Source organism: Octopus sinensis, linkage group LG2 (genome assembly GCF_006345805.1).
Source record: "Octopus sinensis linkage group LG2, ASM634580v1, whole genome shotgun sequence".
Taxonomy (NCBI): Eukaryota; Metazoa; Mollusca; class Cephalopoda; order Octopoda; family Octopodidae; genus Octopus; species Octopus sinensis.
Window position 1 is genome coordinate 39,418,799 of NC_042998.1, and position 23,687 is coordinate 39,442,485.

The following is a 23,687-nucleotide window of genomic DNA, read 5'->3' on the forward strand; positions in this document are numbered from 1 at the left end:
AAAACAGTGAGTATGAATCACCAGTAAACATTTTTGTGTATAAATATATTGTTTATTCTGTGTTGACCTTTTGTGGTGGAAGCATCTGGTATGATAGAAAAACATGTGCGTTTACATACAAAGAAAGTTTTGATTTTTGCTTTTGCACTGAAAGAAGAAGGAGAAGAAGAAGAAGAAGAAGAAGAAGAAGAAGAAGAAGAAGAAGAAGAAGAAGAAGAAGAAAAGAAGAAGAAGAAGAAAAGAAGAAGAAGAAGAAGAAGAAGAAGAAGAAGAAGAAGGGTGAATGGGAGGCGGAGGGGGAGTTTGAAGAGGAAATTTTTCTTTGACTTCTTGACTGGATTATATTTTACTCTTCGCTAAACCCATACAATGGCTTTACCGTCGTGAAACCAAGATTTTCTATAGCTGAGAAATGTCGATATTAGCCTGGAATCCGACAGTGTAGATAGCCTAAAAGCACAGGTTGAGTGCTGCCTTGGAAACACCCTGTCTTTCTCTTATCTACCCTAACCAGGACCATGTGTATGGGTGTGTAATTTGAATCTATGTCATGCTCACACATTTGTGTGTGTCTATGTCTTCATGTTAGTGCCCCTCCGTCGCGTGACAACTGGTGTTGGCTTGATTATGTACCATGTGAACCAGTGGTTCAACAAAAGCAGTCGACAGTGTTAAGCAGCAGACTTTAAAATAAAAAACCGTCTTGGGGTCGGTTTGTTTCTACTAAACCCTTCGCTGCCCCAGCAATAGCCACATTTCAATCATTGAAACAAATAAAAGATAAAAAGATATGGATCTTTTCAGTTTGAACGGCAGTTTTTAAAATAATTTCTAGGTAACTAAAAAGTTTTAAACTTCGTATACTGGTAGAATGTCTTTATAAAATGTCATTTTCTCTTGGCTTTCTTGAGAAAATTCTATAGTTTGTAACATATTTCGTCTTTAATTTCTTGCGTTTCGGCAATTTTATATTCACCACTTGCAAAATAGTAATAAGTTTTAACAAAGTTTTATATGAATAAATTATCTCTCTCGAAATTTTATTAAAATTCCATGTCCGAAGTGAGGAAGAAACTGAAAGTCTGAAGCCCGAATCGAGAGAAGCCAAAGAGGAACGGATGTGACGTCAAAGGCATTTCTTTTTTTGTCTTCTTGTCTGGCGTCGTTGGCGGACATCTTCGCTCATCTTATCGCTAAACAAACACCGAGAAGAGACTTGTAATGCTTCATTAATCGATCCAGTCTATGTATATATTTTGGTAAACAACCGGCAGATTACGATAGTCAATGTCAGACTCGGAAAATGAATGTTTTGATAAACGGCTCAAGATTGTTTTGCTTGGCGATTGTCTCACGGGGAAGGTAAAAAGAATAATAATCTCTCCAGCCTCACGGCCTTTTCTTCTTCATTAACTTTTTGCTTCTGAGTTTGATTGAATTCTGTCAATCATTTCTTTCACTCGTAATTATATTCATTATAAGATTTAAATAATTTTTGTTTTGGGATTCAATTATAAAGAAATAAACTTGAAAATAATTTTCTTTTTCAACGACTGAAAAATAGAAAACCACTTGATGCTTCAAGACATTCCTTCTTCATTCAGTCAACTTCAATTAAACTAGTTTCAGTCGTTTCTTTCATGAAGTTTATTTAATTATGTAGTCTTATTAGGAAATTATTTTACCAACTACTTTTTTTCTGATTCTGTTTTGTTTTTTCTACAAATACGTAAAATATTTTGGAATGAATGAATGAATTAGTCTCAAAGATTTATTCGAAATTCATAAATCGCACATTTTTCTTTGTTTATTGAAAAAATGGAAAAGAAAAGGGATCTGCTTCAGATTTCAAGTTGTAGCAAATATCTGTGGAGCCGTTCTGAGTCAATTTTTAAAATATACAGCAAACAATTTGTCATATTTGCATTATTGAATTAATTTTCCAGGGTTTGGTGAACTCAAAGACTTGAACTGGTTGAGATCGCCTTCAATATTTCTGCTAACCATTTACAATCATTTAAATAGCAAAACCAAACTTCAAATTTTACAAAACACCTAAGTAATTAGAGAAATTTGGAAGATAGTAGAATTAACTGCATAAATTCTATGGCTTGAATTAAACATTGCAAAAAATATATATTTACTTTTTTATTCCTAACTCGAAATATTTTATTCTCTATGTTGAAATTTAGTCGTAAGTGGGTATGAGTTGATGGGGCAAAATGAGTTGGGCATTTTCACTGCATTTTTAACGGAACTTTGCCGAAAATATTGTTTTTGTTTCTCGAGACCAATACCGATTGATTGCCACAAAAACTATATCAACCAGGCAAATGGCCTTCCCTAAATGCATTTGAAGCATTATAACACAATCTGATCGCTATTTCAGGAAATTATCGCCGTTCTTTGAGCATGTAAAAGACAAATTTGGCTGGGGTAAAACGAGTAAGATAAGGCAAATATGCCATTTCAGTTCTCCCAAAAACAGGCTCATACTCGTCAATATCAATCCTTAGACATGAGAAAGATAAGAAATACAAAAGAAAATAAATGAATATCTTGGTCAAATGAAAGACGATCGAGGGAAAATGGCACATGATATGAAATAAACGAAACTCAACTAAATAATTAAAAAAAACTCGAAATATTCTCTATAGCTTCTTTACAATCTACTGGAATGTCTTTCTTCGTGAAATCTTTACACACCATGCAGTTAACGAGAAGAAATCAGTGAAATTAGTCATTACTCATTTTACCCCACTACTTATCAAATTAGACACTAGTGTGGAGGAAAATTGAGTTGGAAATCAACAAAGAAAATAATATTGATTGTTAAACACCAAAAATTATTCAAATATTTTATTAATGTTTCCTTGTCAAGCCATGCAAGGCTCACAAGGGTAAGCTTCCCAGTTTCAGTAGCATGTCGTTTCTCTCTCCCTGTTTATTTCTGTGTTCCTTTCTGTTAAAGAGCGTAGGCTTGAAATGTAAAAGACTTATAAACGACCGTGCAAAGTGAGATGACGAGAATGGCTCCTTTGTACATCACACGGTCGATACAATAAATATGAAAAGGATAAATGAGTCTAAGTGCCAGAAGGAAAAGAGAGACACAACCAGGTAGAATGCTTCATCATCATCATTGTTTAGCGTCTGTTTTCCATGCTAGCATGGGTTGGACTGTTCGACTGGGGTCTGGGAAGCCAGGAATAGGTTAACGTGTGTCTGTGTGTGCATCATATATACATAACAGACAGGCCGTCATGAGAACAAAGTGTGTGTGTGTGCATAGGCATGGATGTATGCGTTGTGCGTTAATACAGAGCATTGAAAGAATCTATAATATGATATTAGAAGAATGTTCAGACACAAGATGATAAATACCAGTTCATAGTCAATGTACACAATAGTTGAAATGCTGTATCAAGAAGTTGTGGCTGTAATGCAGAGCTGGTTGAGGTACATGTCGTACAAGAAATCATGGCTACGATGCAGAGCCGGTCACTTGTTACAGGAGTTCTCACAGGTTGTATTTGCTGTTAACCATGGTGAAGTGATTCACGAACAGTGTTGTGTAGGAACCTGTGTACATAGAGAGATGATGGAGGCAACGAAGAGATTTCCATATGCTGTTGGTCGAGTGTTGATGAGTCTCCATGTGGCTGCTGTTGTGTTGTCACTGGAACTGGCTGTGTCCTGTGTGGTCAGTGGCTAGGCCTAAAAAGGTCTGGAATCGAAAGACATCAATTCTATGTGAAGCTAGAGTTTTATAGTGAGCAGTCGGTGCAAACTGAGGTTTAGAAGAGACTGTCTCATGTGACCTTATTTGAAGGCTGTGATTGGTTGGGTTGCATATTGACATGCAACCCAATAGAGCAAGAGACAAATTGTGCCAATACCAACCAATCAGAGTATTGGACACAACAGGGTCCAAAAGGGCAGCTGAAGGCTAGCTGTTATCTACTACGTTCGTATTTATGTATATATAACAGAGAGAGAGGAATTTCCCTCAAGCATATGCCTCAGACTCTATCACTTCCTGAGCGTTAAACTAATACATCTGTTTGTTGTTTACACGCTCACGTGGTCGCTCCAGTTTCATTCTGTCTCCACCTCATAACACTTCGAGCTTTTCTTGGACTATTCTACCTGGACTTTCTACTCTCCTACATTCAGACTGCACCTCTCCTACCCATGGATTACACTGGACTCTTCTGTTGATGAGAAACTACTCCAATACACTACGAAATTTGAACCTTTTGAACTTTTCTGAGCTTATTTGTACTTTCTACTTTTTCCTGTTGTCATTTCTCTCTCCCTCTTTATTTCTTCATGTTCCTTTCTATTGAAGGGCGCAGGCTTGAAATGTAAAAGACTTTCTCACTTCCCGAGCACTAAACTAATACATCTGTTTCTTGTTTACACACCCGTCTTCGTCTTTTGCTTTTTTTGTAAATTCTCACCATATACATTCCTTACATGGATGGGATGCCGATCCATTGCAGGATTTCTTATTTTTGCCAGTTGAGTAGACTGGGGCAGTGTGAAACGAAGTGTTTTGCTCTAGTCAATATTATGTTCATGGAAGACAAGTGATTCTTTTTAACCTGAGGTCAAGCATTTGACCAAAAATTCTGCATTTATCTGCCTTTTCTGGGGCCTCTCACACATGATGCTTGCATCTCATCCCTCTACTCATGAGAACTTGGTGCAAACCTCAATTTATAACAATGTTAAGTGGAAAACTCATGGAAAATTCCATGAATCGTACAATTGCAGCTGGTCAAGACAGGTCCCTTGATATGCTGTGGCCCTTTTGCTTGTTGTTCAGTGAAAATATTTGTTTTCTGAGTGTGACATCAAATTTAAACCCCGCTACAGCATCTTATCCAGATAAAAATATATATTCCATTTGCTAAATACTACTGAAACATAGATCAGACTTCTGTGACAAGCCTTCATTTCGCAACAGAAAGCTCCAAAGAATAAAAGAATGTATACAAGAGATTCAACGTGGTTAGTTGGAATTCTCACCGTTATTGAGTCAATAAGGAATTGGATGATATTTACAAAAACAAAAAAAAAGGAGCAAATTATTGAAAGAAATTAAAATCAAAATTCAGTTTAAAGCAAAAATACATCATCATCATCGTTTAACTTCTGCTTTTCACGCTGGCATGGGTTGGACGGTTTGACTGGGGACTGGTGAGCCAGAGGCTGCACCAGGCTCAATCTGATCTAGCAAAGTTTCTACAGCTGGATGCCCTTCCTAATGCCACCCACTCCAAGAGTGTAGTGAGTGCTTTTACGTGACACCAGCACAGGGACCAGTCAGACGGTTCTGGCAACGACCACGTTCGAAAAGTGTGTTATATGTGCTATTTGCACGGGAGCCAGTCCGGCAGCACATGTGCCAGTGAGGCGATGCTGGCAATGATCACGCCCAAATGGTTATTTTCGTGTGCCACCGGCACTGGAGTGAATCCATGGCCCTGGCAACAATCATGCTCAGATGTGCTTTTAACGTTCTATGTATTTGCATCAAATTCAATAGCATCGGAATTATTACAGTTGACAGTTGGTGCATTTGATCTCTTTATCAATACTTTCTCAGCCTTCACTCGCCTCCTGTGACATGCTCACGATGGATTAGGGTTATTTATGTCAACATCAGGGAAGTGTGTACCACTGTCATTAGTAGCAGGTTTGTAGCTGCTACTTGTGTGGCCAGTCAAGCGTACACCAAGGGAATTCTTACTATGTTTATTAGGTACTCAGTCTGGTCTGCTACAATTATAATACCAATATGCACACACACACACACATAAATGAGAATCCATATTTATCAGTTATTTGCTGTGGTCATCAATAGAGGATGAAGGGTTACTGAAAGAAAGTAAAGCATATAAACTAACATCACATATTTAAACAAGAGAAACTCAAGTTAAATTGTAACTGGGAGCTGATTGCAGTAAAGCCCATGAGCAAGCTACAGCCTGTGATCCACCTATCAAAGCAGTCATTCCAAATGAGAATTGAACCAAACCATAATGACCTGTTCAACCGATGCCCACATAGAAAACAGTTGTAAAACAATGATCGTTTCAGGTGAGAATCTGGACATTTGATTAGAAATACATTGCAGTATTAACGTTTGATGAAGTTTAACCATTGCCGTGGCCAGTTCTGGTGACACGTAAAAGACACCCGGTACACTCTATGGAGTGGTTGGCATCAGGAAGGGCATGCAGCCATAGAAACCATGCCAAATCAGACTGGAGCCTGGTGCAGCTCTCCGACTTACCAGTTCCAGTCAAACTATCTTACCGATGCCAGCATGGGAAACGGATGCTGAATATGATGGTCTCCCCTACACCCATACCCACTCCATATTTTGTATTTTACAAGAATAATGAAATAAGATCCAGACAGCTTTGATATAAGGTGCTACTCCAATGTGGCCAAAGTTCAGTGACAGAAATCAGTCGAAATAAAGTGGTAGGGCTGAATGTTGCAGTTCTGTTTCTTCTATTTAAGAAGTGTGACATCTGCTATGAAATACGCCTGATTGAAGTTACTGCAAATACATTATCCTCCATTTCTGTCCTGTTACAAATTGCATCAAACTATGACCTGCTCTGCTGGTAGTTGTCTAGATTAATTTTCATACTTCAGTGTTTACTGGAAAATAAATGGCAGTTCCACAGAAGTGAATAGTCATTGTAAGTCAGGACTTAGAATCTATTTTCAGTGTTTGTAGTATAGTATGTAAGCCACATTAAAATGAAAAAGAAAAAGTGGGGGTAAATGGCAAAGATAATAATCCATGTGTTTGAGGTTAATAGCAACGTTCATGATACCAACTTCATTTCACTTTGCTTGACAAATTGTCTTCATTCATTTGTAGACACCATCTAAACTGGGTAATACACGTTCATTACACTGACGATATTTCTCTCCTTGAGTTCATCATGTACTGATCTTCGGGTTACGCTGGACAACCTGAAATGCTTTGGGGCAGGTTTGTCTGAATTGTCAATGGAAATGTTAATATCAAGTGGCAAGAGTTTAACAAATTTTTTAATTGAAATCTTTCTTTCTATGGAAGGGTATCCATTTCTTAAGTTTACATCTATAGATTTTCTATAGAACTCAGAACCACCACTGAAAGATACAACATGTAGGGAATCTTGCAAGCATGAAGTGGATTCAATCCACCAGAGCCAAATTTAAATTAGCAGTTCAACAGATGGTTTTTTCAGTGACAGCAGTTTTACATTTGCCAGATTGCCTTTAGCTAGGCCAAAATAATGTCTTCACCACTTGACCCTTATAACCTCTTCTATACTCAAAAGCTAGAATAGATATCACAGTACCACCAATGAAGTCCATTGTTCTCAACGATATGTCTATCCTTCTGGATAGTTATAAAAGCAAGAACCCCAAGCAAAAAAACAAGTAGTCACTTGATGACAACTGAGTGAGTTGGCTCATGACAACTCAATCAGTTAGGGAACAGACTGCTAGAATCATGATCATATGCAAGGCAGCTACTAAAGACAATAGTCTGACAGAGAAATGGAATTTAATGTCAGCAACTGAGACGTCCTACAACTTTCACTAGCTCTATATCTGTTCTTTTACAACATCATTCTATCACTATTGGTGGCTTACTGCTAAAAGAACATGTACACAAAACTATACAAAGAAAAATTCTACCACATCCAACTTTCTTTCACATGCTCTCAGATTATATAACCTGCCCAACGAGGCAAGGTATTTTCAATGTTATAGTAAATAAATACTTTCTTAAAACTTCATGCATTGTCCATCATTCACATCCTACAACATGCTGTTATAACAACAAATTTTTATCGTTACAACTGCTGACTCTGACATTTCATATTGTGTACCTAATCAATCTTAACCGTTACAAACATTTTGTATACAAATGCACTCATGTAAACAGTGCAAATGAAGATAGTAATAATAGGTGGTGGGTGGGTGATGCACATTTCAGAGGTTCTTGCTCCTTCTTCAACACTCCATCCAACCTTTTTAACCATCCATGAACACCCTCTTAAAAATACCCAATAAGCTTAGTGGTGTAACACAATTGGATAGACCAATTTTACACATTCCTGGCACCTTATATTTACTTCCTGGCATTGGTGCCTCTTTTCAAGGGTAATCAAGCACAACACAAATATGTCCACATGTTTCAAGTGTTTGTTCCTTCTGTTTGGTTGCAAAACTTTTTTACAGACTAAAGATCTCCTTCCTTTGAGGCTTTTTTCACAACTGGCATCCAAGAAGAACTTTAGGAATCTACAATGCTAAGCATTACTGCATCTCTTCCTTGGTTACTCTGTAAATCCACTGTCATCCATTTTCGGAGCCTTCTGCCACTTCCTGTTTGGTTGTGCCAGTGTCCATCAAACGCCTTCATTGGTGCTGCCATTATTATTGCTCCTGTGCTTCACTTGGTAGCAATGGTGCAGGGAATAACTACAAAGGCCATAAAGGCAAACGTTTCATAGATCCCTTATCCAAATATCTATGGCCTTAACCCTTGAAATTTTAGAAAGGTCCTTTCCAGACAACTTCATCTCTAATTCGTGTGTGCCATATTATGCATTACCTTGTGAAGCTACATTTCTATAAATTCTGCTCTGTTGTCATTTGTCTGTTATCATAGCTTAAATATATCTAAGACTTTTCCAAAGCCATGCAACTAACTATTCATTGGGAGTGTTCACTGATAATCAATCATTGAGATTTAAAGTTTCTGTCTGATATGGATTTATTAAAAATAGCTCAACAGCATTCTTGTCTTTTCTGACAGGAAGATTTAGAGCATACTAACAACTTATCAAAATAACCATTGAAATTTTAAAAGCTGTCTTATTTTTGCCTTTTATAGATTATATTTTCAGCCTAGCTACTATTTGCTTACTCTAGGAAATCTCCATGCCTTGCCATTAAATCTAAATCTATCAACTCTTCAAACTTGCAGACTTCCATAGCAACTCGATACACACAGGACAATTTCTGGAAAGAATATAAAAAAACGATGGGAGTGGACTTTTATTTGAAAAGAATCATTCTAAGGGGTAAGTGATATTTGTTTTTCATTTTCTAGATATTCTTTTTTTTGTCAATGTTAGTAGAGATTAAACAAATCCTGTTGGGCCAACTCAGTCGCAAATTGTTTGCTGATAGGGCAACAGCTTGCCTTGTTCACTCTCGAATGACCCACTTCACTTAGTTGTGTGATTTGAAATCCCTTTCAGAGATAAAATATTAAGTATGACATGGGTATAGCATGAAGATAGAATGACAAGATCTGGGTCAGTGATGCCCCATTAAACAAATCTTGGGTAGGATTCACCTCCAGGTGCATCAGTCGTATTTTGTAAAAAAAAATATGCACAGGTATGCATAGCTGCTGTGTACTTAAGAAGTTCACTTCCCAACAATGTGGTTTCAGGTTCAGACCCAGTGCATGGCATTATGGGCGGGCCCTGGGCCTACTAAAGCCTTATAAGTGGATTTGGTAAATGGAAACTGAAAGAAGCCCATCGTTTATCTCCTATGTAGACCTATTGAGGCAAGTGAAATCAAAATCACTGACATGGCCGATCACATTACCACCTGATTGGCACTCGTGCCACTGGAATGTTTAAAGCACATCCGAGCGTGATCGTTGCCAGGGCCACGGATTGGCTTCCATGCCGGTTACATGTAAAAAGCACCATTCAAGCGTGATTGTTGCTAGCATCACCTTACCGGCACGTGAAAAACAACATTCAAGCGTGGTCATTGCCAGTGCCACCAGACTGGCTCCTGTACATAAAAAACACCTTTTGAGCATGGTCATTGCACATAAAAAAACACCATTTGAGCGTGGCCGTTGCCAGTATCGCCTGACTGGCCCTTGTGCCAGTGGCACGTAAAAGCATCCACTACACTCTCGGAGTGGTTGGCGTTAGGCAGGGCATCCAGCTGTAGAAACTCTGCCAGATCAGATTGGTGCCTGGTGCAGCCTTCTAGCTCACCAGTCCTCAGTCAAACTGTCCAACCCATGCCAGCATGGAAAGCAGATGATGTATATATGTGTGTGTTTCCTTGTCTGGGCATCATGCTACAGTTATAAATGAACTCCACATTATATCACACAAGTAGTGTCTGACAGTGTCTTTCAAATGTATTCCTTTTCCCCCAGTTATTTTGTGTTTCCAGAAAAGACATTTCACTTTCAATAGTCCAGATTATCTCTTTGTAAATATCAACCATTGGACGACATTGTATAATTGATCCTTATCTTTTTTTGGCTTGTAATATTGGATACAAACCTTCCCATGGGCAGAATATACATTCATACTGTCAAAGCCACAGCAACAAAACTCCAGGTGTTACACATGGAGCAATGCTGCAGCTAAACAAGCAAACACCTGAAACCTTCACATGCTACCTCAACACCTGCAATTGACACCAGGAAATTAAATTACAGGTGTGCCTTCTCGTCAGTTGCTGGATGTCTAATAAATTTGCAGATGTCCTGCTGAAAAAACTTCCACTTTACTGCATAAACACAACAGAATTTCTTTCAGCCACACTCATTTGTTTGGTTTTCATACAGATTGGCTTTCCTGTGTCACACACCATTGAGAACTTTGGTGAAAGCAATATCCTTGTCTTTATCTATTTCAAGTACCTCTCAGCAACAAATTTACTTGCCTACAGACTTCATTTATCTCTCCAGGAGTTTTCTGTCAGGCCAGGTAAAAATCATTAGCAGACCAGGTAAAAATCATTAGCAGATCAGGTGAAAATCATTAGCAGACTTGGTAAAAATCATTAGCAGGCAGGTAAAAATCATTAGCAGACCAGGTAAAAATCATTAGCAGACCAAGTGAAAATCATTAAGAGAGCAGGTGAAAATCATTAGGAGAGCAGGTAAAAATCATTAGCAGACCTGGTAAAAATCATTAGCAGACCTGGTAAAAATCATTAGCAGACCAGGTAAAAATCATTAGTAGATCAAGTGAAAATCATTATAGCTGGGCAGGTAAAAATCATTGGGAGAGCAGGTGAAAATCATTAGCAGACCAGATGAAAATCATTAGCAGACCTGGTAAAAATCATTAGCAGACCAGGTGAAAATCATTAGCAGAGCAGGTGAAAATCATTAGCAGAGCAGGTGAAAATCATTAGCAGACCAGGTAAAAATCATTAGCAGACCTGGTAAAAATCATTAGCTGGGCAGGTAAAAATCATTAGGAGAGCAGGTGAAAATCATTAGCAGACCAGGTAAAAATCATTAGCAGACCAGGTGAAAATCATTAGGAGACCAGATAAAATGCTGAACAATCCATCCTTATATTCTGGGTTGAAATTCTGCTGAGATCCATTTTACTTTTCAGTGTTTTGGGGCCATCAAAATAAGTACCAGTTGCACACTGGTATCGATGTAACCAAGTTACTCCCTCCCCTGAAAATGCTGGCCTTGTGCTAAATTTTGAAACCAATATGCAAATACAGGATGAAATTCAAGGGTTGTTTAAGAAATTGCAAGCTAATATTTCCATGTAACTATACCTTTTATCTTTTACTTTTTTCAGTCATTAGACTGTGGCCATATTGGGGCACCACCTTGAAACATCTCTTTAGTCAAATGAATTGACACCAGGACTTAATTTGTTTTGGTTTTTCTTTAAGCCTGGTACTTTTTCTATGGGCCTAAGTTACAGGGATGTAAACGCAATGTCTCAGATTGTCAGGCAGTGGCAGGGGGGGGGGGAGAAACACAGACACAAACAGCATAGGATATATCATCGTCATTTAACATTCTTGATATATTGTATGTGTGTCTGTGTTTGTCTATATATATCATCATTTCACGCCCATTTTCCATGGGTTGGACGGTTTGGCAGGAGGAGCTGACCAGAGCTGCCCAGGCTCCAGCTGAGTCCAATTTGGCATGGTTTCTCTACAACTGGATGTCCTTCCTAATGCCAATCAATTTACAGAGTGTGCTGAGCACTTTTGTGCAGCATCCGCATGGGTGCATTTGCATGGCAGTGGTGTAGGTGCTTTTTATGTGGCACCAGCACCAATGAACCTGCAAGGTTAGGGATGCAGGGAATGGCCTGTATGATGCAAGGACCACCATGCTTTTACTTAGCTTGATGTGTCTTTTCAAGTACAGCAAACAACTGGGAGTCTTTGTCCCCTGTCACCCCCTCTTTGAGTCTCAATGTCTGTAGATCCTTTCTCACCACTTCGTCCCACATCTTTCAGCTATTTGCGTATTGGGACATTTGTCTAAGTTCAGAGCTCACTTGTTTTTTCGTTTTGTTTAGGCTTTTTTTTTTAACTGTTTTACATTCTGGTAAAGTTCAGGATTATCTCAAAATGAAAAATTGTTCAGTGTGATTCTGCAACTTAATTGGTTCAAATTATTATTGTTATTTTAGTCAACTTCCCTTCCTTCCTTGAGGACTTGAAATTGGTCACCTGGGATTCACTTGTTGGTCTTTTGTTTCAGATTTCATCGGCCTTTGTAGTAGAAAATTCCTGTTAACTTCTTTTCCCAATCTGTTTATATTCAGATAATCTCCACAATGCAAAGAAGCAATGAAATTTCACACCTGGTTCTGTGGAAGTTGTGGAAATTTAGAAAAAAACTTCATGCAAACTTTTGTGAACCTTTTGAATGCCATCGGTGATTTATCTCCTCTTATCCTAAAGTACTTTTGGGATTGTACTTTCTGTTTCAGGTCAAATGAATGTGGTACTGCAAATCTGGGATGTCAGTGGGATCTGTTTAGGGAGCAGCATGCTGGAAAATTACATATATGGTGCACAGGTAAGGCTTGTTTTCTTTTTTCCATAAATAGATAATTCAGTTTATAAATAGCACAGTGACAGAAATTCCCAGAACAGAATATCTGACATTAGTCTTTGAACCCATCAAAGACACTTGCATGAGAAATCCCTATTATTGCCATACTAGGAAGACAAAATGCAAAATTTAGATCAAATTGTATTTCTTTTGTTTCAACTTCAGAATCACCAAGAGCATAATAGTCCACACTGAAATATTTTGTAAAAACAATCTCATAACAAAGCACTTGATTGCTTATGGCTTAAGAATTTCTTGGTTAACTTTAGACTTTCCGCTTAGACCACAGCTTCTGATTCAGGTTCTCTCTCTCTCCGATGCACTCATCAATTCTGATGTGTCCCAAGGTTTTCTTGTATTCTCCTCTTGTATATTAACAGCCTTCTCACTGACACAATGCACTCACCCATGCAGATAATGTCATTTTTCCTTCACTGTTTCTGCACCAGACACCCCAAAAAGCATTCTCCAATGGACACATGGAAATTTGTCTCCATCAACAGTTTAAAGATAGTCTTCATCATTATCATCATTTAACACCCAGTTTTCCATGCTTGCATGGGTCAGACAGAATTTGTTGAGGCAGATTTTCAACTGCTAGATCCCTTCCTGCTCCTAACTCTTACCCCTTTCCAAGCAAGGTAATATTTCCCAGTGGCCAGACATGATTCTTACAGAAAACTGAAAATGAATATCATTGTTAGTATGACAGCAATGCTTGTTTACAATCATCACATGATGTCAGTACAAGGTACATACACACACACACACGCACATACATACATACATACATAGATTTTGTGTATGTGTATACACACATGCACACAATTTAAACTTTTTTAGTTTCCATCTACCAAATCCATTCACAAGATTGGCCAACCTAGGGCTGTAGTAGAAGCCACTTGTCCCAAGACACAACATTGAACCTGAGATCCCATGGTTACAAAGCAAGCTCCTCTCACTGCACAAATCAATGAAGAACTCTCAAAGTTGTAACAAATGCTTACAATTATTAATGATCTCTCTTGATTACCTTTCATTCATTAACATAATACAAACCAAAGTCCAACATACTTCATTCCTGAACAGTGGCTGACTCTACAAAGTTTGGTGATACCTACAAAAGAAGATTGCTCCCACATCTAAAACAATGCTGCTACTAAAGACACAAAGATCTTAGAACACCAAAAAGCCATCTAACTCATTAATAAGATACTTCATACTTTCATCTCTAACCCACATGTATGCTGATCTCCTCTGGAATGTCTTCTTAAGAGCAGATTTATGTCAACAAGTAACAACCAGTTGAACTGCTATCCACATAATATCGTCCATAGAAGAAGGGATACCCCAAAGAATGTCACATTTCAATGTCTGATTTCACCTGTACCACAGGGAACCTCACAGACAGCTGAGACTCCTTCCCAACACATTTCAAGAGAGCACCACTTATATATCCTCCCTGAGTTCCTCTCATATGCTGTTAACAATGTCCAGCAAGGAAAATAACTTCTCGTAGCACATCTCACCTTTTTCTACTATTGCTGCAACAACCTCTGCTTCTCTCAGCTCACTGATTTACATCCTACTTCAACTTTACCCAACACAGGCACTTCTCTTCATCTCATCACCCATACTGACTTCTTTCCCACTGCTCGTACTAAACAATATGCCCTTCCTACTCCTCAAAATACCTACCCTCTGGCTTTACTCTCCTGTCCACACTTTCTCAGTAGACATCCATATACAGCTTTTGCTCTGCCGTACGAAGCTGACCAATGATGAGGGGCCTATGAGAGTCGTGGGCACATCTCTTTCCTACTGGCTAAGTTATAAAAAAGAAAACTTTTATAAAACAGTTGAAGCATATCTGCTTGTTCATTGAATATATTAACACCACCAGGTATATTCTACCCAAGTGCAAACACACCCCTACCCAACCCAATAAGCATCATCTAATCACATTGCAGGCTTATAAATACCCGTGCTGGTGCCACATAAAAACACCCAGTACATACTCTGTAAAGTGGTTGGCATTAGGAAAGTCATCCAGCTGTAGAAACCATGCCTGAAAAACAATGGAACCTGGCACAGCTCTCCAGCCTTGCCAGCCCCTGTTAAACCATCCAAGATGGAAGATGGATGTTAAATGATGGTGATTGTTATTGTTTCTCAAGTTGTATAAACTGACTTAGTGACCAGGAACCCAGTTGCTTTCTAAATCTTTTCTGCTTAACCTCTCTCTCTCTCTTTCATTCACACCAAACTCATCACAGAGCCCTCAGCTTAATCCCTTGCAGCTCATCTACCCTCACTGATCATATTTCATAATTGTTCTGCATCAAACTTATAAGTCTTTTGCTTACAAGTTTCTCTTGGAAGACTGTTTTCCTTACTTAGAGCCGTAGACAATCCACCGTTCCTTCCATTATTTATTATAAAGAGCAAGTTGTTGGATGGAAGTGTTGTAATATCAAGCAGCATCCTAAGCCCAGATTAACAGATTAGCCGTCCACTTGTGTGAACTGATGTTATAAGCTGTTCTGCTGGTGAGAGAGAATCATTCAGACAATGTGTACCGGGTGTCATGTAAAAAGCACCCAGTACACTCCTCTGTGAAGTAGTTGGCCTTATGAAGGGCATCCAGTCATAGAAACCATGTTAAAACAGACAACTGGAGCCTGGTGCAACCCTCTATTCTACCAGTTCCTGTTAAACCATCCAACCCATGCCATCATGGAAAAGCAGATATTAAACGATGACGATGATGAGTGAAGAAATGCTGTGTGTTGATGGCAGTCAATAGAGTTAAGCCATGACAGGTGCTGGGAGAAGTAATTTGGTCTCTTGTGCTCTATTTAATCTCAGAACTCTGCACAACCATTAGAAAAAGAATTCTGAAATGTCCCTTCATCTCCTCCATTTGGAAGTTTTGTAAAGCCCAGTATATTATTGCTATTTATTCTAGTTATCATAGTTTTATTAATCCACTAACATGCAGAGACAAATACTTAAAATCATCATCATCCACATTTAATGTCTGTTTTCCCTGCTGGTATGGGTTGGACAGTTCAACAAGAGCTGACAAGCTAAAGAGCTACACCATTCGTCTGTTTTTGCCTTCTATGGCTGAATGCCCTTCCTTGTACTTGTTACACCAGCACCAGTGGGGTCACCAAGTAGCTTGCAAGACAAAGCCCACTCGGCTGAGAGAGGAAACCAAGGGAAGTGGCTGTGTGCAAAGGGGTAGTTGTCTTATAATAATAATAGAGGGGACACTTGGCTACTCCAGGAGAAGAAGGGGAGAGAGAGAGAAATGGTGTTGGAGTTGTATTGGGGGGTTTTCTGCAAGGAACAGTGGCTGGAGTATAAGTAGTATAGAGGGGTTAGAGGGGGGGATGTTCCGTGTGAGTGAGGGGAGGTGTTTAGAGATAGCAAGTGATGGTGAGAGGAATTGGAATGGCTGGAGGGTGGGGGTCATGATAAATATGTGCGGGGATGGAGAGAGTGCAGATAGGCTTGTGCAGGAGAGTGGAGGGGCCTGCAGTGCAATGGGGAATGCTAGGAAGATGGGTTGTATGGGTGTTTTGATAGAACAGATTGTATTGGGGGCATGGATATAAAGGACATGCCTGGATGACCACAATTTTACTTAGACATGTCTTCTCAAGCACAGCAAATGGCCAGAGATCTCGGTCCCCTCCTCTGACGATCATTTCTCTCCACTTTGTCCTACAACTTCCTGGATTTACTCCTTCCACAAGATCCCTCAACAATAAATGAATGTTACCATTCCTATTCTCTGGCAAATAAATCCACTCCTATTCAGAATCAAAAACGTTTCAAGATCACCTGAATTACTTTCATCCGGTCCTAGGTTGTTTTTTCTAATAATATCATTAATAGATCATAAAAACTTGTTAATTGATAAAATCACTGAATTCCTACACATTCTAACAGACAGTCAGGCAACTGCAAGAGAAGTCTTTTGTTAAGAATAAACCATTATACTTGTCATTTGTTGATCTGGAAAAGCCTTTGGTAGAGTATCCTGCTGTGTGGTATTGTGGGCTCTGAGGAAGCCAGGGGTAGACGAGTGGATTGTGAAAGCAGTACAGTCAGGTGAGAGCTAACCATGAGTTGCTGAGACCCCCTTCGGTCATGACTGACCATGGGATTGCACCCAGAAAGTTACCCTCCCAGGCAAGGTTGTTTATGGAAAACCAGCAGTTGCCTATGCATACCAGCTTCCCCTCTCTATGCCACCGATGTTATCCAAGGGTAAGGCAAAGACCAATACTGCTATATGCTGATGATCTTGCTTTCATAACAGATTCTGCAACAGAACTAGAAAAGAAATTCCAGATGTGGAAACAAAACCTGGAATCAAAGGGTCAAACAGGAAAATTCTTTATAGAAAGTTTTCTTTAAAATGAGACAAAACATTGTTTCTCATGGGAAAAAATGATTTCCAGTTTTTGACTCTTGACTGTAACATTATTTGAATTGCAATTTCATGTGGTTCAGGATTTTGCAATAGTTGCAGTATTGCATGGTTCTGGGTTCAATCCTACTGCATGGCACCTTGGACAAGTGTCTTCTGTTGCAGCCCCAGGCTGACTAAAACCTTATGAGTGGATTTGGTTGATGGAAACTCTGTGTGGCATTGGTTGAGGGTTGTGAGCGTCACTGTCATACAAGCAGTTTCACTTGTTGCCAATATTCTGTGAAAAAAATTTCTGCCCATGGGAAAATATTAGCTTGCTTGTGAACAGGTGAGGGTAGTGTCAAGAATGCGCATTTGACCATAGAAAATCTGCCTCAAATCTGACCCAGGCAAGCATGGAAAAGTGAGCACTAAATGAAGATTTACTACATGTTGACTGACACTGTATTACCAATGTATTCAAGTTAATACTGTCCTGAAAAATGGAATTTTAGCACCCCCGCCCTCCAATTTTGTGTTTTGTTTTTTTTTTGTTTTTTGTTTTTTTTTTAATCCAATTCAAAGGGAATTATTTTGGTTTATGACATTACCAATTATATCAGCTTCGAGAACCTGGAAGATTGGTTGCTAACTATTAACAGATCCTGTCTGCACAGTGGGAAATCTCCATCACACTTGGCACTCGTTGGAAACAAAGGTAACTATTGATCTTTGAGCATTTATGTTTGTTGTCATGGCAGTGGCGCTTACCGTAATTTAATCACGCAAGGAAAGACATGGAGTTAGTTTAGTTGCCTCAGGAATTCAACTTGTACCATTGTTGCTGTTGGGCTCTAACGATTGACCCTCTCTTCTCGTGTCAAATTATTTAGCATGAAAATAATTAGTTGTTGTTAGAAAGAGTTTGTATCTTGAGGTCAATGGTTGCAGAGTCAATATTCCACGTTTGGCATTTCATTAGAAACTACATCAGGGTTTCGTTGCTTCCTCTCTTACTGGACAAAGTCTCTTTTCATCACCAATCAAGTGTAATTAATGTTGCCTTCCTTCACAGTTCACAGGGAACAACTTCTTTACAGCTGGGTTCCAAATTCAGGGCTCAGTAGTAGTGGTATAGGGGGGAGGGATGCGTTGCAACAGTGTGTCGCTTCATCCACCATTTGTTGGTGATTTCCTACCACTCCTGGCAGATGACACCTTTGCACCACCCAGGCAACAACCCTCCAACCCAGGGGCTCTGTTTGAGTAGTGGTCACTGGTGAGGGTTTCATGAGGTTGGGGTGCAAATCCCTCTTCAGCTTCTTTTAGTTAACATGCAGAGGAAACATTGGGTCTCTTCTCTGAATATGAACAAAGGCAAGAGGAGGTGATCGATGACAGCAGAGGTTGCCCAGGGGAGGGAACAGGAGGGTAAGCAATGTATAAAAACATGAAGTTAGAGTATTTTGGGAGCAAACAGTCTGATGCAGTCACTTGTGAAGGAAGTAAAGATGATGCAATCAGCAGAGGTGATGGGGAAATAAAACACACGTCATCATCATCATCAATGTTTTATGTCTGCTTTTTTTCCATGTCTTCACACACCAAACCACTGCCAGACATTTTTGTTTATGGAAAGCATAAACATAGCCACTGAAATTATGTCATCATCGTTTAACGTCCGTTTTCCATGCTAGCATGGGTTGGACACAAATGCACACGTGTGTGTGTGTGTGAAACAGGCTTCTTTACAGTTTCATCTACTAATTCCAGTCATGACATGATAACAAAGCAAACTTCTCAACAACAGTCATGTTTGCTCCTCATACACACACACACACAAAGCCAATTACATGGGTTTATTTCTGACAAGGTATCTATATACCTTGTCAGAAATAAACCCCTGTAATTGGCTTTTGTTGACATGGAAAAAGCTTCTGACAGTGTCTTCTGCTCCCTTATTTGGTGCTCAATGCGGAAACTAGGGATAGATGAGTGGTTGATGAGAGCTGTACACGCCATATACAGAGATGCTGTCAGTAAGGTAAAGATTAGCAATGAGTATAGTAAGAAATTCAGGGTACAAGTAGGGCGTTCACCAAGGATCAGTCTTCAGCCCCCTTCTTGTTCATCATAGCCTTCCAGGCAATAACAGAGGAATTTAAGTCAGGCTGCCTCTGGAAGCTTCTCCATGATGACCTTGCGCTTATAGCTGAATCACTTCCAGAACTAGAGAAGAAATTTTAGGAGTGGAAGCAAGGTCTAGAATCAAAGGGCCTCAGAGTTAATCTTGCAAAAAACAAAGCCTTAGATAGTAGGAAAGCAGACAAATTACAAATCCCTTCAGGTAGATGACCCTGCTTGATTTGTAGAAATGGCTATGGACACATACAAGGTGCAGCAATATCAGAGAAAGGTTGACAGGGAAAATAGTCTGTGTGTGTGTGTGGCAGATGCACAGGGACAATAAACACTTGAACTGTACAGAAAATAGACTCCATCAACTGCCAGTGAAACATGAGCTGTGACCACTGAGGACATGCATAAGCTTAGAAATGAAGCTGGTATGCTTTGCTGGATGTGCAATGTCAGTGTGCATGTTCGGCAGTGTAAGCATCTTGAGAGAAAAGTTGGGCATAAGAGGCATCGGTTTTGGTGTACAAGAGAGACGACTGCATTGGTATGGTTGTGTGATGCGTATGGACGAGGGCATCTGTGTAAAGAAGTGCCAATCTCTCAGTATGAAAGAGGTAGACCCAGGAAGATGTGGGACAAGGTGGTGAAGCATGATCTTTGAATGTTGGGCCTCATGGAAGTGATGACAAACAACTGAGACCTTTGGCAATATGCTGTGCTTCAGAAGTCAAGTGAAATCATGGCCAATACTAGTGTGGCATAACTGGCACCTGTGCCAGTGGCCGGTTAAAAGCACCCATTACACACCTGAAGTGGTTGGCATTAGGAAAGGCATCCAACCATAGAAACCATACCAGCATGGAAAGCAGATGCTAAATAGTTATGATGATGATATACTGAGTTACTCAAAATGTCCATTTCAGATTTTAAGCAAAAATAAGACAAGTTTTAAGCATAAAGCAGTTTATTCAATCATTGATATAATAACTGGTTTGCTCCAGTATTCTTGAAAACCACTTCTTGCGCACACATTCCATAACAACATCCTCTCCATAGACAACACACGTCTTCACCTGAGCTGTTGATAATGTTCATTTGGATTCCCCAAGCAGACAAAATAAAACCTGTCTCGTTACAAGTTTGTGTCAAACTACATTGAAATGTCGAGTATCTGACAAGTATGAATGCACAAGGAACAGATTGAGGTTGGCCACCACTTAGACTGCTTCAAGTTCAATGTCAACACAGTGTTTTTGCTGACCCCTATGTACAGGCATGGCTGTGTGGTTCAGCAGTTTGCTTCCGAACCACGTGGCTTGAGGTTCAGTCCCACTGCATGACTCCTTAGGCAAATATCATCTCCTCGAGCCCTGAGCTCACCAAAGTTTACCCACTGCTCCTGCTTCTCTGCCATTCTCCACCCCTCCTGTCCCAAACTTTGCGCTGTCCCTTTTTCTCAGACTTCATTTGTCCAGAGGTACTTGCAAAGTCCTGGGAGAACTGCATCTGCTCCTCCCCTCCACATAACACAGCAGAAACAGACAAAACAAGAAATGAAAAAGGCAATCAGAGCAGAGCTGTAGAAATGATTGGGAAAGTTCAAGGCATAAGAGTGGCTGCTAAATTGCAAAACCACTCAACCCGTACAAATAAGAACAGTCGTAGACTAATTCTGGCCGAACAACAACAGTTTTTCTATTCTGGTTTGCTGTTTGCTTTTTCAGTTGATCTCGAACATGTGAGAGCTGTCAGCGAAGAACGGCACGTCAAGTTTGCTGCAGACCATAATATGTCCAACCACTTTATTAGTGCAAAAACTGGTGAATGCGTAAGTTCGTTTATACAATGTTAATGAATGTAAACAAAAGATTAATCATTGATCATACTAACTTAATTAAAGCAATTCATATTTTGTAAGACTTTCTGGCTACATTGTATCATAACATCAATTTAATGAGTTTCCCCCGACTTGTTGCTAATTAATATTTCTAAAACCTCCTTCGATGTCTTTCTCTGAATTTTCTCCTTCAACTTCACAATCAGCCATTGAAACACAATTCTGAAAACATGTCAAAGCATATCTCATTCTCTGGATGGAGGATATGCTAAAACTTGCTTGATGTTACTTAACGTCTTTAGAAAGGCAACGACAATCTGAAGGTTGTTTGTTATCAGTTGCTTAACAATTGTTCTGGCTGAGACAGAAAATAACTGAAATATTCGTGTGACATATTGTACAAACTTTTGGAATAGTTTTACGAGTCACAACAAGAGGTAAACATTTCGTTCAGATAAGAAAGAAAATTCCTACAAATGAATAAATGTTAAGTAATAAGAATCTGTAAAAGATGTCATCTATTTGTTTATTGATAGTGATGGTGGGAAAGTTGGAGATTCTGTTCTTTTATATGTGGAAAGAGATATTTGGAATCAAATGGATGTCTTATAGAATTAATGTAACACACCAATTGCGAAGGGAGTGTGATTAAAGAGTGTAAGTGGTGAAAGGCCTGGGTATATATAGAGTTGGAGGGGCTACTGGATAGCAGTGATACAGAGGACAGGATTGAGGAGTGAGAGCTAGACATAGTGTAGGAAGGAGGAAATGCAAGAAAGATGTAGATTGGTTTGTTGGGGAAAAGTTTTCTTGTTGTGTGTGGAACACCCAGGTCAGTTGCTTGCAGATGGCAATAATAGAGTGTGACAAGGCATGTGGGTAGAAGGCACAGGTCGGGGGCAAGCAGAGAACAATTCAGTGGCACTGGGCCAAGAGGACAAGATTAGGGAGTGGGAGGTAATCATAGTACATGAAGCAGAAATGTGAGGAAGTAAAGGGATATAGACATAATTTGGTTTGTAGCAGTAGAGTGAGAAGATTTCAGTCTTTCTGATGGGTTTCCATTAACACAGTTTCATGCACTTGGGACTCACAGGCGGGGTGACAGGGGACCAAGACTTCTGGTGGTTTGCTGTGCTTGAAAAGACATGCCAAGCTAAGAAAAAGCATAGTTGCCCTTGCTTCTCCAGCTGAGCATCCCTAATCTTGTGGGCTCATAAAAAGCATCCAGTCCACACTTTGTAAAGTGGTTGGCATCCCAGCCTTAAAAACCATGCCAAAGCGGATGACTGGAGCCTGGGCAGGCCTTCAGGTGGTCAGCTCCTGTTAAACCGTCCAACCCATGCCAGCATGGAAAACGGACATTAAACGATGATGATGAAGTTTGGAGTTTACCTGATGCCGTGCCCTGGGATGAAACCTATTGCTTCAGGATTGAGATGTGACCTATTTAAACAGGATGCCATTGTTGGATTGAAAATGGATCTAAACCAGCTAAAAACAAAAAAATGACAAGCAACATTAAAACAATATTAATATTGTACAATAGCAAAATGAAAGGAGAAAATGTATTTTAAATTAAAGCCAGCATGATTGTGTGGCAAGAATTTAGCTTGCCAGTCATTTGGTTCCTGGTTCAGTGCCACTGTGTGGCATTGTGGTCAGGTATCTTTTACCCCAGCCCAAACCTTGTGAATGGATTTGGTAGCCAAAAACTGAAAGAAACCCTGTATGTGTCTTCATCCGTCCCTCACACAAACCACTTGTTAAGTGTTGGGTTGTTTATGTTCCTGTAACTTAGTGGTTCAGCAAAAAGAGACTGATTGAATAAGCACCAAGCTTAGATAAGAAAAACAAGCCCTGGAGTTGACACCTTTCAAGGCAGTACTGCAGCATGGCCACAGTCTAAAGACTGAAACAAATGAAAGCGATTTGCTATGGGTTCATTCTTTACTTTTTTTAACTCCCTGCAAAAAGTCAAGTTTTGTTGTCTGTTTTAGAGAATATCCATTTCCAATGATTCTATTCAAGAAAGAAGTCATATTTCAGTTGGATTTCTCTTCTTTTTTTTTTTCTTCTCTTTTATCCTTTCAGATGTCTGTCTGCTTCCAACGTGTTGCTGCTGAGTTGGTCGGCTTAAAGTTAACGACTGCTGAGAAAGAACAACAGCAACAGGTTGTCACTGCAAACATTGAATGTGAACCCTGTCCGAAAGTCGCTTCAGTTCAAAACTCTCCTCGCAGCCCAATTTGCTCGTTACAATAAAACCAGTTCCAGAGGAATTTTGAAAAAAATTTAAATAATTTTAGCTTAAACCAAAAATATTTTTCATCATAACAAATTCCAATATTAAAAAGAAATTTCCTTTCTTTGTAATTTGT

General features: G+C 39.4%; 1 protein-coding gene across 1 annotated transcript; it reads left to right on the plus strand.

Moving 5' to 3' along the window:
- Positions 1–1,122: 1,122 nt before the first annotated feature.
- LOC115232279 (ras-related protein Rab-28) lies at positions 1,123–23,600 on the plus strand. The gene is made up of 6 exons (XM_029802109.2): positions 1,123–1,362; positions 9,017–9,113; positions 12,783–12,871; positions 17,919–18,051; positions 21,194–21,297; positions 23,401–23,600. The coding sequence occupies exons 1-6, from the start codon at positions 1,288–1,290 to the stop codon at positions 23,569–23,571; spliced, it is 669 nt and encodes a 222-aa protein (XP_029657969.1). The 5' UTR covers positions 1,123–1,287; the 3' UTR covers positions 23,572–23,600.
- The last annotated feature ends 87 nt before the right edge of the window (positions 23,601–23,687 follow it).

Coding starts and splice junctions, on each gene's coding strand:
- LOC115232279 (XM_029802109.2), top strand. CDS start 1,288: ATGTCAGACTCGGAAAATGAATGTTTTGATAAACGGCTCAAGATTGTT. Junction 1,363..9,016: donor GCGATTGTCTCACGGGGAAG/GTAAAAAGAATA, acceptor TCAAACTTGCAG/ACTTCCATAGCAACTCGATA. Junction 21,298..23,400: donor GTGCAAAAACTGGTGAATGC/GTAAGTTCGTTT, acceptor TTATCCTTTCAG/ATGTCTGTCTGCTTCCAACG.